The 14,472-nt window shown below is 42.8% G+C and overlaps 1 protein-coding gene across 3 annotated transcripts in view; it reads left to right on the top strand.

Moving 5' to 3' along the window:
- Window positions 1-152: 152 nt before the first annotated feature.
- Window positions 153-14,472, top strand: part of ESRP1 (epithelial splicing regulatory protein 1) — a 32,378-nt gene continuing 18,058 nt past the window's right edge. For all 3 annotated transcript variants that reach the window (XM_050890864.1, XM_050890866.1, XM_050890865.1), the window contains exons 1-9: window positions 153-527; window positions 733-861; window positions 1,714-1,827; window positions 4,359-4,473; window positions 12,066-12,164; window positions 12,268-12,322; window positions 13,960-14,070; window positions 14,162-14,294; window positions 14,378-14,420. In XM_050890864.1, coding sequence (XP_050746821.1) covers window positions 396-527; window positions 733-861; window positions 1,714-1,827; window positions 4,359-4,473; window positions 12,066-12,164; window positions 12,268-12,322; window positions 13,960-14,070; window positions 14,162-14,294; window positions 14,378-14,420 — 931 coding nt within the window. In that variant the 5' untranslated portion in view covers window positions 153-395. The remainder of the gene's footprint in view (window positions 528-732; window positions 862-1,713; window positions 1,828-4,358; window positions 4,474-12,065; window positions 12,165-12,267; window positions 12,323-13,959; window positions 14,071-14,161; window positions 14,295-14,377; window positions 14,421-14,472) is intronic.

The following is a 14,472-nucleotide window of genomic DNA, read 5'->3' as shown; positions in this document are numbered from 1 at the left end:
TTGCCACGTCGCCGCTCGGCAGGGCCAATGGGCGGGCGGCGCCAGGTGTGTGCTACCTGCACCACGTGGGGCGGGGGTGGGCAGGTAGGGCCGCGGCCCCGCGCAGAAAAGCCCGCAGCCATTGCGCGCCTCCCAGGGGTGCAGCCGGCGTGGGAGCGGCCGCCGCCCGCCCCGGGAAACAGCGGGGTGGGAACGGGGGCAGCCGTGCGCCTCCCCCGCGCCAGGTCCTCGGGGAGTGAGGCTGCAGGTGGGCGCTCTGCCGCTTGGGTCTCGCTTGGAAGCACCTCGGGCAGGGAAAGTTTCTGGCCTCTTCTCTTCCCCCTTCCCCTCCCCTTTCTTTCCCTTTTTTTCCTCTTCCCCCCCTTTTTTATCCTTTCCACTGGCCCGGTGGCACCATGACAGCGTCTCCCGACTACCTGGTGATCCTCTTCGTGACCACGGCGGGCACCAACGGGGCAAGGCTGGGCTCGGATGAGCGAGAGCTGCTCCAGCTCCTGTGGAAAGTGGCTGACCTGAGGAGTAAGGAGGTATTTTCCCCCGAGGGGGGAGCACCCTGACCTGCTGCTCCCCTTGGCCCCTGCCATGCTGGGTACAGGCAGGGCAGCCCCAGTGCTGGGCTGGCGGTGGGTGCCCCAGGCTGGAGCACGTTCTGGTGGAGGGCAGGGGCTGGTGCTGCAGGTGGGGACTTCCAACCCGGGGAGCTGACTCACCCCTCCTCTGCTTTCTCTGGAGCTGGGGCACCTGCATGACATGCTGGTCCGGCCTGACCACCTGGAGCTGACAGCTGAGTGCCAGGAGATCACCCAGGTGGATGTGGAGAGCCTGGCACTGGCTCCACCGCTGGAGCAGGCATTGAGACAGGTGACACCCCATAGCGAGCTGCTGAGTGCTGGTCTCCCTTGGGGGCTCCCCAGTGAGGTAGAGGCAGTGTTATCATCCGTTTATCCCCTCCACCACCACCACCATTGGGGCAGTGGAGCCTGGCACAGGGGCACCGCAGACATGTGTGGGCCAGGCAGCCTGGTCTGTGCTGGGCTTTGTGGGGATTTCTCCCTTGCCTTCTGCTCATTCACCTTGGGAGGGACTGAACCCCAAGGGAGGAAGGTTAGGGTTAGGCATCCCCCTACCCTGGTCTCCTGCCATGCTGGACCCTGAGTCTCAGCTGAGGGTGAGCCCCAATCAGTGTTGGAAGAGGCCAAGTTTAGGTGTCCCCTGAAAAGGCTGGGTAGTGGGCCATCAGTCCTGGGAAGGAGAGAGGACTGAAGGCCCCTAGATAAACAGGGAGGTGTGCATGATTCTCATTGGGGGTAGGGCTGAAAGCCTGTCTCCTTTCCAGCATGCTTGAGTGCCCTGCCTGAAAGGCTCTTCTGCCCCGATACTCCCTCAGCTCTTTGTAACCAGCTTTACGCCGTCTTGCAAATGCTCCTGGAAAAGGATTTTTTTTTTTCCGTGATGTGGACTGTCTGTGTGGCCACATCTCATTAGAAGGGGGAAAAGGGGCAATTTCCTTGTAAAGATAATTATCATGAAAGTTATCATGTGCTTAGCTAGTAAGAAACAAATCTGCAGAAGTGAAGGACTAGGCTCATACAAAAAGGAGTTCCAGCTCCGTATTCCTGTTGCCCAGGAATAACATGTTACCAACTGATGACACTGCCTAGCGCAGCCACCCTGATCTTTTACATGTATGTCTTTTGTTGTTCCTGCTTTCAGTTTAATCAGTCCGTGAGCAATGAGCTGAACATTGGTGTAGGTACTTCCTTCTGTTTCTGTACTGATGGACAGTTGCACATTAGGCAGGTTCTGCACCCTGAAGCTTCCAAAAAGGTATGTAGTTGTAGCTTAAGTTTGACTCTTAGTGTGCTTTATATTTCTTGCAAAACTGATCAACTTCTCTTCAGTATGAGGGTGCCTCCACACAACCATAGTACAAACATCACTCATATGTTAATAAGCTTACCACGCTAAAGAGCCTGTCCATGTGGAAGGCATAGACAATGCCCTGTGCTTCTGTAGCCCTGAGATGCCTTTTAAAGTTAAATCAGAAGAAAGATTTTCTTAAGTGTTTGAGAAAGGAGCAATGCATTGACAGAGTACTCATAGCTCCTACAGCTGTAGGAGCTACAATGGGTTAACAAGTGGGAATTTGGAAGTGTTGCCAAATAGTTAACCACCTTAATCATAAACTGTCTTTTGAAATTCTACATTCACCTTTAGTTGAATTCTACATTCAACTTTCAATCTTTGTGTATTCAGTTGACGCTCCGAGGGCGGTGCTCCTATTTGTAAGGAGCTGAACAGTAGTTTGAGGCAGGCTATGAGTGATGACTAGTCCCACAGTCTAGAGTTTTCTCTAACTTCGGAGTTGCCAAATCGCTAACAGTGTTATGAGGTCCTGCCTATTTTTCATTAGTGATAGGGTTGCAGCAATATGCTGAGTCCCTAGTCCTGAAATAACTGCTTCAATATTAACATCTTGTTTTGTGGTTTGCTATGAACATGCATTGCTCTGTAACTGAGCTGTTATGCTCCTTTCCTTTCAACTGATCTCTGTGCCCATCAATTTGCTGCTTCATCTTTGATGGGGCACTGCTGCAAGTCTGTGCTGTTACAAAATTGATATTGGATGAGTTTGGGTTTAATACTTGTTGGTGCTCTAAGTGTTTATACCTTTGAAGGTTTAAAAGAGAAACAGTGAGCATGATTCATAGTGAAGGGGCAGTCCTTATATACATGTCTTACAGTGTAATGTGAGAAAATGTGCAAACAGGTTTTTAACAGACATTCTTCTCATTTGTAATAGGTATGCATTTTATACAGTTGATCTTTCCATGCAGTTAAATTATGTGGATAAAAGAAGGGACGACTCCTACGATTATTTAAGTTTGTTTGGTGTTGGGGATAGGTGTCCTTTTTCTACATCATCATAGTGTCACTGATAGGAATCAAATCTTCATCAAAATCTTCTGTTGCTGTTTTGTTAAGAATTATTCATTTGAAATCTGCTCAGTGCTGCCAATAGATTAAGTAAACCAGATGCTTATGAGACCTGTAATAGTTCTTTGGTGAATACCCTAACCCTGAGGTTGGGGTGTGGGATCACTAAAATCCAGATAGGCAGAAATCACTAGGCTCTTGAGAATATATTTATTTCTTTTAAGATGCCCAGTCTGAACCAGTCTAGCAGCTCACGGTATTCAGAGAATGAATTGGCATCAACTGTTCCAACTGAATGTCAGTGAAGTACAGAACTTGATCCCTCATCGAGGAAGAAAAATAGCCATGCTAAAACTAGAGCAGGAAATCTTGGCAAGCACAACTGCATTTTCATAAGTTTGTCTTTTAAAGAGTATCGTTTGCCTAATGCACCTGTCTATATGCTAAGATAAGCTGTAATGTTCTCAAAGCAGAACTTGTTTTAGAGCCTAAACTTCTTTCTTTGGGCTCCCCAAATGTGCTTTCACATATCCTGTCATTCTGTTATAATGCCAAGATGCTAACTAGTTGTTAAATCACAGAAAGCCCTTACTTTTGGTCTACAGAGGCATTGCAGGCAACAAACAGCCAAGTGGAATATGAAGTATTGTGTCTGTGGGGAAGCTCTGGGGTGAAGAGCTAACTGAAGGAGTAGGGGTTCGTGTTGATTTAAACAGCTTCCCCCAAGTCTTCTCTGTGTCTTCTCCTTCCCACCCTCAAAAAAAATAAAAGCATGTGGTAGATGCAGTGGTGGGGCGAAAAGGGTTTTATTGACTTCCAGTGGGCTGCATAACTTGTTCCTGGCTTCATATGCTGCAATTAAAGCAGTTACCATGCATAGACTGACAACTTCTGCACCATATCAAGCCCTCATCTGCACACAGTTGGGTGGTGGTGGTTGGTTTTTTTTAAGGGAATAAATATTTGAAGTGTGACTATTCTCTGAAAACTCAGCCTTGTCTATAAACCAAAACGTCTTCTGCTAGTCTTGCAAAATTTGCTTGGCTCTATAAACTGGACTGAGTGCCCTCTGGCTTTTTACAGTTAAAATTGGAATCAAGAATTGATGATAAATGTTGCAATAGCAAGCATTTGCTCTGCTACATATATTTTGGATTTGAGGCACTGGTAATAATAGCAAATGTTTCTCTAGTAGTGAAAAAGCACATTTCTTTTTTTAAACCATGTAGAGAGGAAGCTGCTTAAGCAAAAAAGTTTCTAAACATACTTACCTGGCTAAGAAGAGCTATGTGAGTTTCTCTGTAGCAAAGGCTGATTGTGGTTCCTACCCATTATAAGGAAATTGTTAGCAAGTTTGGTATCTAAAGACAAAGTAGATTGAACTTACCCTAGCTGACAGTAGTTACTTTGTCCTTTTACAGAATATCTTACTGCCTGAATGCTTCTACTCCTTTTTTGACTTGCGGAAAGAGTTCAAGAAGTGTTGCCCTGGCTCACCCGACGTTAGCAAACTTGATGTTGTGGCCATGACAGAATGTATCCTTTTAACAGTGATGGTGTCTACTGCTGTTACAGCTTTCGCTGACTTTTAGGACAAAGATGCATGAGTAATGCTTGCAACACGTGTTTAGGGGTGGTATAACTTTAATGAGTGACTCGGAGCTGTACTGAGCTTTCTCACAAAGATAAAAATGTATGAGGATGCATGCTCCCATGGGGAAAATCCTGTATTTCTTCTTGATTTCTGTACATTTTCTTTACTACCTTTATAGTTTTGTCTCTCAGCTTCACAGTTTAGTGTAACTGGCACACTGGTTCAAATCACTGATATGAATCCTAATATTAAAGTTGTGAGGCTGCTCATTGCATCAGTTAGATTTTTATTTTATTTTTAGGCAAAAGTGAATGTTGGGAGACCATCTTAATCTTTAGGAGGGGGAATGGTTATTCTTGATGTGAACTTGTAGTGAATCGTTGATTCAGGAGTGAACCTAAGGCAGGGATGCTGTTGGCACGTGGTATTCAGTCTCGCAGAAGTTGTACATGTTACACCTCGCAAGGTGAGGCTGGGCTGGCAATAAGATGCAGTCAGTAACATGTATCCATTTTCAGTGATAGGGATGTCTAAAATTACTTTCTGAATAGTCTTAAGTGGTCTGTAACCTAGTCCTGTCTGGCTCTTTACTAGTCTTAGCTCAGTTTTGTTTGCATGCCATGTACAATTACCAGGGCCAAAACTGGGGCTGTGAACGATTTGGCTGTGCCTTCTGCCTTGCTTCCCTGGCAGTCTCCCCTCTTGCTGCAGGCTCCAGTCCTTGTCTCAAACGTACTCTCAGGCATGGAAAACACTTGACTTCCCTACTGACCTATTGAAGCAGTGACCACAAAAGCTAGCTAGCAAGGGAGGGATAAAGGAATTTGAGAGGAGGTTCTTTTTTTATATTTTTTATTGGTTTTTGTTGTTGGTTTTAATAATTTTTTTCCCTCCAACTAGCTTATTGTGTCCATAGAGTGGTTCCTGTTAAGAGCTAGTATTTTTCAGACTCAAAAGTCTGTGGCTTCTGAATTATTTTGGCCTTTCACTGCAGGACTAGTGTTGCCTGGGCTTTGTACCTGTGTCGGGGCACATAAAATATCTCTGTATGTGTGGATTTTATTGTGTTTAACCATAAGGTTGAATACTGGAGGCTGTCTGCTCTGCTTTGCCATCTGCAAATTAAGATTAACCTCCCCTAGTGAAGGGACAGAAATCACTTCTCCCCCTACTCTGAAGCAAAGTGGTACACTTACTGTAGGAGTGTGAATTTTTATATAGAAAAGCAAAATAAATGCTTGTTGCATAGTCTAGAAGCTGGATGATGGAGACTTCTTAAAGTTATGGTCAGAAACTTAATACGTTGTATAGGAATGTGTTGACATGAGCTGGAGGAAATTAAAGTCAATGAGCTACTTCAGCTGTTTTGGAGAGATGCCTTTGCTTTCTCCTCGTGTGAATGTCTGGTGTATGTCTTGCCACTATGGAAATAATAGTACAACTATAGCCACCTGGAGTGTCACTGGTCAGCTAAGGCACAGTGACAGACTGTGTACTCCCTGCCTGCTGGGAGAGGGGAGAAGACCACCCTGTGTTACCTGACTGTCAGGAAGCCCCTAAAGAGTTAGTACCATCTGAGGGTCGTTTTGGCAGTTGCCAATAGTATTTCGTCCAAGTTCCTAGAGGCTCAGTCAGTCTATCCAAATGCTCTCAGCTTGAGTCTGAATTCTGAATCTGATATGCTTCTTAAGGTATATAAACCTAAATAACCTCATTCTGGTTTTATATTCATCTTTGTGTTTTGTCTTGTTTTGTAACTGCTGATGCTCTTATTTGTAAACTTGCTATGTTTATGCAACGTGGCTGAAATTAACTGTCTCTGCCCTATAATGCTTGAGAGTGTTGGGCACAGAGGACACAGAGACCAAAAAGGTAAAATAATTTTTGTTTTCCTTTTATTGATGAATATGATAACTTTATTTCTCCTCACCTTGCTGAAATGTACCAACTTAATCTCCCTGGTGTCAGAAGCTGTGTAAGTTAATTGCACTTGGAGAGTCTGGACATGCATGTAATGCTTGGGATAAAAAAAAAAATTGTTCAAGCAGGTGCTAAGTCTAAAGACTAGTTCAAACAGTTTTGCACAGATTTTTTTTTTTCCCTCCTTCATGTAAGTGGGATAGCTACTTTCCTCCTGAGACAGTTATGTAGCAAAGAAAAGAAAAAGTCTAAACTAAAAGCAACTTGGATTTGAAGTGGATATGCTGGGGTGGGGGACACAAAAACAAATTAAAAACAAATGGAGTAGGTTGAAATGGAAGTTGCAGATTAGTGCACAGAATCTGACCAAGCTCTTGTTATTCTTGTGGAAAGTGCAGATAGCTAAAGCGGCTGCATGAGGGGAAACTTCTATGATTTGTGCCACACAAACTATACTGGCAAGGTTCGTTAGCATTTGGTGGGGATAGAAGGTTTTGGTTTAGGGGTAGGGTACTGACTAGAGATGCAGAAGACCTGCATTTACAAACTGGTAGGAGCAGGAGTAGAATGACTTTTGGGCACATCTCTTCATGTACTTACATCTCCATTTACCTGCATGTAAGATGGTTGAGATCAGTGAGAGGAAACTTGTGTGATACGAAAGTTAGGGGAAAGCTGGGTATTATTGTACAGTCATTTAAATTATTAGGAGTCTTCCAAAAAATTTTATTTTAATGGGTAACATTTGATTAAACAACAAATTACAGGCAAATGGAGAATGTACTCTATTGTTCCCAACAGTCAGGTGAGATAACTTCCTACTGCACAGTCATTCAAGAGATATATTCCAGTGTATCACACACTGGATAGTTGGTGCTTGGCTATGTATTTCTTGCAGACAAGGCAAGCACAATCTTGAAAAAGAGCACAGAAATATTAAAATGAATAATTGGCTGGGTTATTCTTCCTTTAGAAAGTACTTTTGGGACTTACTCTTTCAGCAAACTACTTGAAATTGTGTACAGCAATGAAACCATTCCAAATCCAAGCACTCAGGTGAAAGCTTTACATCCCATTCCTCCTTCCCCCCCCGAAATTATAGATTTCATGTACAAACAGCCACTGATTTCTTTTAATTCAAGGTCAGGAAATGTTTAAAATGACATGAAATTCAAGGGACTGAGGAAGAACTGAGACTAGTTGTAAATTACCTCTGAGTGCTACTGCTGCCTAACTCATGGTCTCAAAACAGTTTTTGGTGTAGGAGAGAGTCTTCTGGCAGACTTTTAGTCAGTATTGTGTAAGGGTAGCGACAGCAGGACAATTATGAGAAATGTCGAGTAACAGAACTTGAGAGAAGTGATCATGTTCTGGCAGAGAAAGGAACTTGGGTCTGTTGAAATCTTTTTTTTTTTTTTTTTTTAAACGTGTAAGTATACAAAAGGAGCAGGGTTGTTCTTGCACCCTCTGTACCTCCCATACTTGCTGCACTTCTTGATTTGCAAAGCTTGCTGAGCCAGTTTTCACTGCTGTGAGTGCCTTCAGGGTGGAGTGAACAAAGCTTGCATGAGTATTCGTATTCGGTCTGCAGGAGACTCATCCTTTGCCTCAAGATTGGGTGTGCAGAAGCCATTAAATGGCAAATAGCTCTTGCTTCCTCCAGTGCATGGTTTGCTCCACTCACTTCTGAACTGGGTTTGTGAGGATAACTCCTTACTAGGAGTATCTGCTGGATGTTGTCAGTAGAAACACAGGCATACTTCAGAACAGCCTACTTAATGTGCTGGATACGATCTGGGTAATGCAGTACCGAAACTTGGGGGTTTTGGGGGTTGTTTTTTGACCTGGGTGTCTTGAAAACAGTGATGTGGAGCACAGTTATAACCAATAGTACTTAACTCTGGCAATAAAAAGCCCATTATTGGGTATTACCTGAGAATCTTGCATATTTGCTATTTGTATTTCCTGTGATAGTACCCAGGAACTGGTTAACATCAGGTTACCTTTATGCAAAGCAGTATCTAAAAAGATGTAATCTTCTGCCTGAAGAGCCTTAAAAACAGAACAAAGGGGGAAGAGGATCAGTGCAGAACACAATTGCAATAGTAGTTCATGTTATGTCAGAGCTAAGTTAGTTGTTCAGTATTTCTTTTGCCATAGTTAAGAAAGGAGTTGAGAGACTGAGAAATGGAAGAGACAGTGGGAGGGAAGAAGTCTTGGAGGGCACTGGCAGCAGGTGAAGCTGTGGTGATGAATCTGAGAAAATTATTTAGAAATTTCTTCCATATTATATAGGCAACCCTGATGTAGACTATGCCTTCCCCCCCACCCCCTTTACTAACTTCCTGAGTATTGCAGGAGGTGGTACTGCAGCTGTGCAGCAAGATTAAGAAGTTCCTTGTATCCATCCTGCCTTGTTATTTGGGAGTGCCTTTTTCCCATTGCTTCATTTAGAATATATGTGTGCATGCTATTGCATATACTAGCTTTAGACAGCCAGGTCTGTTTTCTAAAGCTTCTTTAAATGTGAACTTGGATTAATCCACTGCAATAAACTCTTTCCAATTGCCCAGGAGGGGCAGCCTTTAAATATCACTGTACACAAACACATGTGTGGTCTCCTATCCCTTCACAGAACAAGGGGTAGGTTTCATAAAGACTATTCCATTAACAGCTTTTCCCAAGTGTCCATAATTTTTAGTGCCTCTGTTCATAGGAGTCCATCTGTGTGTAGTCAGTCTTGTTCATTAGAATTCAGGGTTTCACTTTGTTAATGTTATTATTAACATGCTCCTTACATGTGCAGAAAACTATCAATTTTCTTCTCCAATCTTACCTAAAAGCCTTGCTTCTAGCTAATTAGAGGCAAAGGTGTAAGCGATTTCTCACTCCTGCTAATGTTGATGACTTTCTTCCTCCCCTCCCACTGTGTTTATGTTAATCTAGAGTTCCTTGGCACAGCTGACTCCCTGTGTCTGAACACCTGGTACCAACTTCTGTTGGCACTAGGGCAGTTTTAGGAACTAGATATCCTGTTGATCAATATTTTCAATGAAAATGTTTTCTGAAGAAAATTAATGTGGAGTGGGGGAGTTGTTTGTTTTCCTTGTGTAATAGCCTTGCTTCAAATTCCCAGCCCCTTCACACTGCTGCATTCCCCTCTCTGTTGGCTGATTGCTTGTAGGGATCTTTGGCTCTGCAAAAAGGAAATAGTGAAATGTCTCTTCAGTTTTGACAGCACAGCCTAACAGCCAAGCACACGTGTGCACGTGTGTATGCACGTTCCTTGCCGTAATAGCTATTGAAACTCCTGCCCAATTCTTCTTGACTTGGACAGAGGAAAGATAACATTTCCAAAATCTTTATTAAAAAATGGTCAGGCAAGACCAGGGTTCCAATACATGCGTCTTCAGCAGCTTCTGGTTCCCTGGATGGGTAGCAGAGACTGCGCAAGCGCAGCATGGAGCTATTACGTGCTGCAGGGGGAAGGGTGTCAGGAAAAGGAGGAGAAGCACTCCTCTGATACACAAGTTGCCCAGAAACATCTGTGTGGTGCTGATTAGGCACCCTCTCTGCAAGGGAGCCTGTGGATTATTTTTCTTTTCAACCTCCCTTCCCCAGGGGGCAGGGGAGGAGATGAGCTTGAGTGTACAGCTTGGGAAGAGATACTGCAATGAAGAAGTTTCTTGTTGTCATAAATGCTCTCTTAAACTGTGCTTTGGGGTGGTTGCATGTGGTTTGTTCAGGATTTTTAGCCTGGTTTTTAAGAAAACCATTACTTTACTCCAAGGAAGGTACTGGCAGGGAGAGTAATGGCAATGGCTAGCAAACTGTATTTAGTCAAGCAGTTGGATGGGAGGGAATGGATCACTGGCTTAAGTTCTCTGGTTTTTAAACTATGATAATTCACTTAAACTTCAAATGTTCTTGTAAGACTAAGTACATCCTCTCACCTTCCATACTCCAATGCACACAAAACCAACAAAGCCTCAAAATCAAGTTAGCCTCAGTGTATTGTGTTGGCACAGCAGCTTTCCTTTCCTTACTGTGGAAAAGGAGTTCATTAATTCAGTTAAAATTGCTTTTCATCTCACAACAAGGTAACAGTTAAACTTCAAAAACAATTAAAAAAAAATCTGTTTTGTAGGAGTGACTGCCAGTCACTCCTCAAGTAATAGGGAAGACTTTATTTCACAATGAAATTTGTGCTGCCTACGCTGTTGATGATATGACAAAGCTGGTGTGTGGTGTCTGTTTCTAACAGAAGCTGTTCTTTGGTTCCCTGCCCTTCATGTAGGCATCTACCAACTCAAAACGTGCTCAGCTCTAGGTGGAGAAAGCTTTTTTCTTTTAAGAGGAACCTTGTTATCTTGGACTGAGAAGCAACTTTTGAGCACCAAAATGCAGACTCTTTTGAGCATTTGAAATGTGTCTAATGTAGTTTTTTGGGGATGTGGGCAAATAATTGGTGTACTTGACTGTTTTGAATGTCTTGCATTACTGTACTGCAATGCCAGGATAGGTCTTGTTTAAGAAGCTCTTTCACTTTTTTGCTCTGAAGTCTTTATGTAAAGTGATAAGGAAGTCAAAAAAGCAAGTCCTGTTCCCAGACTGCTTTATATTTCACTTCTTGTTCTGTTCTTGGGCTTTTTTACCCTATATTCTAGAAAGAAGGAGATATGAGTGGAAAAGACCTCTTTACTCCATCATTTATAAAGCAAATTTTTAGAGTTGCAAGTAATCTTAGTCCTGTAGCCCAGTGTTAGAGAGGGACAAATATGACAGGAAGCGGGAGAGATACCATAGTAAACTCTATTTAAAGTTGTGTGAAAAAAAGATGGTATGTGCAACTTAAGTCAGACTCCATTTATGAACTTGGTTTTTTTATCTGGTCATTCTACAGCCTGTCTTTCCAGGACAGAACACTTCCTGCTCTCTGTTGGCAGGAGAGCTTATCCTTGCTATCATCTTCCAAAATTCTTCAGATTGAAGAAGATACGGGTTGTGGGACTCTGTTTTGTCTCTTGGTTATCTACAATGGTGCACTCTTACCAGGTTCTCAAAATGCTTCTGTGTAACAGCACAAAACTCAGGTTGTAAGTTCTAATAGGCAAGGCTTAGCCGAGGTGCCATTTGTGAATTTTGTCAAAGTGTTAAGATATTTATTCTACTTTGGGATTTACTTGTTCAGAAAGCATGTGGTATATCTTCCTATTTCTGGAGCTTCTAGTTGATGGTTTACTTCTCCTCCTTCCCCAAATCTTCCCCTAGAGATTAAAGATGATCTTAATTAAAGAGGACAGGACTTCAGTCTCTTCTGCATGCAAAAGTATATCTGTCTGTCAAACATACATAATTCATGAGTATATTAAATATATATGTCCTTATTATGGGGTCTTATGTCCCCAGACACTTTCTAGAGTCATCTCACACTCCTGCAGGTGGCAGTAGTTAGAGGCCAAGGCAGAACAGCTGATGTATCCCAGCAGGAAAATGGATTAAATCTTCCCCTGAGAAGTGACTTACCATCAAGGATAACATGAAAGCTTGTTGCTCTAGCAGGAAGCCAATTAGAAATCTGTTTGGTGATGATTGACTTAACTCCAGCATAAAGATTTAAATCTTGACAAGAACAGTCTAGCGTTTCCCTATGGAGCCTCTCAAGTTGAAGATATGGGGAATATTATTTTAACACTAATATCTGAACCGTACAGTAAGTGATTGTGATGAACAAGTTTTCTCTGCTTGCTTGCTTGTTTTTCCTGCCTGTCCTGTATGCTGAGGAAAAAGAAAATAACTTGTGCTATATTTCATAGATCACCGATTTTCAGATCCAGAAAGAGTGAACTACAAATTTGAAAGTGGGCCTTGGTAAGTATCTTCTCCCTCTTCTTGCTGAGCGTGCTCCCCCCCCCTTTTTTTTTAAAGGTACTGCTTCGATAAGCTGTACTTTTCTGTGTTCCTAATTTGCAAATAGCTATTACCATTATTTTTATTTATCTTGCCACTGCTGTGGGAATCAATTAGATGCTTTAAGTGGGAAAGGGAACAGATAATCTATGATCAGATGCAAGCCAGTTTTCTTGCTAGACTTCAATGTTGCCTGTTAGCTGCTGGTAGTTCCGGGTTCTGCTAAAAAGTGCTTATAATGGGTGTTAAGTGTGCTGTGCTATTAACAAAGAACATAAGCATTTTTGCAGAAGTAACCCTATTGGTACTAACTCCTACTCTCTTCCTGCAATTTGCTTCACAGTTACTGAATACACATCATGACTTTTTTTTTTTTAATAGGGAAGAAACATTTCCATAAAGATACTGTGCTATGAGTAAATTGCTTAAGCTGTGATTTGTCTTCTTCCCAAATATGTTTTAAACATAAAGCTTTATCTACTTTTGATGATTGTTTTGTTGTTTGGTTTGTGGGGTTTTTGTTGGTTTTTTTAATGTAATCATGCTTTTCTATGTACGAATATGGATTTCTCTCAGTGGTTTGCTGAATACTCCCTCTGCAGTATCACAAGAGACTGGTGTTAAACTGACCTTATTTATATTCCTATCTTGCATCAATACTTATTCCCCCTTCCAGATTAAGGAACTGTCATAATGGTAGATGATGCTGGCACTTCTGAGCCAAAAGAAGCAAGAAAAGAATGCAGCAATATTGGCAGAAAGTATCCAGTGAGATAAGCTCAGGGGCTATGTTTTAGCATTGTTCTAAGCCTTTTCCCTTTCACTAACAAAATCCTGGGATGAGGTAAAAGATTCCCATCTTATTTGTGATAGCGAGAAGTACAGAATTAGGAGGCAAGGGGGGAAACAGTTTGGGACAGACACCTACAGAAAAGCCACCTGAGAAATTAAAATACAAGTGAGAAGCATGACCCTCGTATAACAAGGCATACCACAGCCCTTTTGTACGAGGGAGTCCTCTGCTGCTGAACAACACTTCATCTGTTTAATCAATCACATAGTCTCTTCTGTGCAAAAACCTGTCCTTGCAATAGCCAGAAAGGCAGCCTTGGGTAGCTGTGAGTGTTTTGTTGTACATGGCACTTTTAACAGGTAAGAGAACAAAAGAGACTGTGGTAATGACCAATTAAACCTGGCTTTCTGTGGCTGAGCTATTCCCATGCTAAGCAGCCAATGTAGCCTGTAGCTATATTAGTCTCTATTAGCACAGTGATGGCCTGAACAAGCAATGTTAAGGCTAAACTCTTTGGGCAGGAGTCCTTTGTGTGCTGAGTATAACCCTGAACAGATTTGGTCTTGGCTTGTGACTGGCTCTTATGCACTGTCACAGTATAAATAATAAGCACTAACCTCAGTTACATCTAACTGCTCTGCTTCAATTTCCACCTAGCTAAGATCAGAGTAGGAAGTGCTTGATTTTATAACAGTAACCCTGGTCAGGCCTGTCCCTGGAGCACCTGTGACAAGCAGGGAGGATGGTGTGTGGCAGATACTACAGGCAGATGTCTCTGCATTACTCCCTCTTTCTGTGCCTGCAGCAGCAAGATGGAACTTGTGGATGACAATGCTGTTATCCGAGCAAGAGGATTGCCGTGGCAGTCATCTGACCAGGACATAGCGAGATTCTTCAAAGGCCTAAATATCGCCAAGTTAGTAGCTAAGAATTTACCTCTACATTTGTAGTACTTCATCTGCATTGGTCATGGAGTTTTTCTCTCTCTCTTGGTTTAAATCTTGCAGGGGAGGTGCTGCGCTCTGTCTCAATGCCCAAGGTAGGAGGAATGGGGAGGCTCTTGTGAGGTTTGTAAGCGAAGAGCATAGAGATCTAGCGCTACAAAGGCACAAGCATCACATGGGGAATCGATACATTGAGGTGCGTGACCCTGGTTTTGAAATCCTCTTCTCAACAGGAGTGCAAATACTGTGCCAATCACATGTTCTCTTTTCTTTCCTTAGGTATACAAGGCAACAGGTGAAGACTTCCTTAAAATTGCAGGAGGTAATTTTTAGGGAGTGAGAAGGGAGGGCTTGTTCCATCAGCATCTGTAACT

This window comes from Gymnogyps californianus, chromosome 2 (assembly GCF_018139145.2).
Source record: "Gymnogyps californianus isolate 813 chromosome 2, ASM1813914v2, whole genome shotgun sequence".
Classification (NCBI taxonomy): Eukaryota; Metazoa; Chordata; class Aves; order Accipitriformes; family Cathartidae; genus Gymnogyps; species Gymnogyps californianus.
The sequence above is the reverse complement of the archived record's forward strand: the minus strand, read 5'-3'. Positions and strand labels throughout refer to the sequence as shown.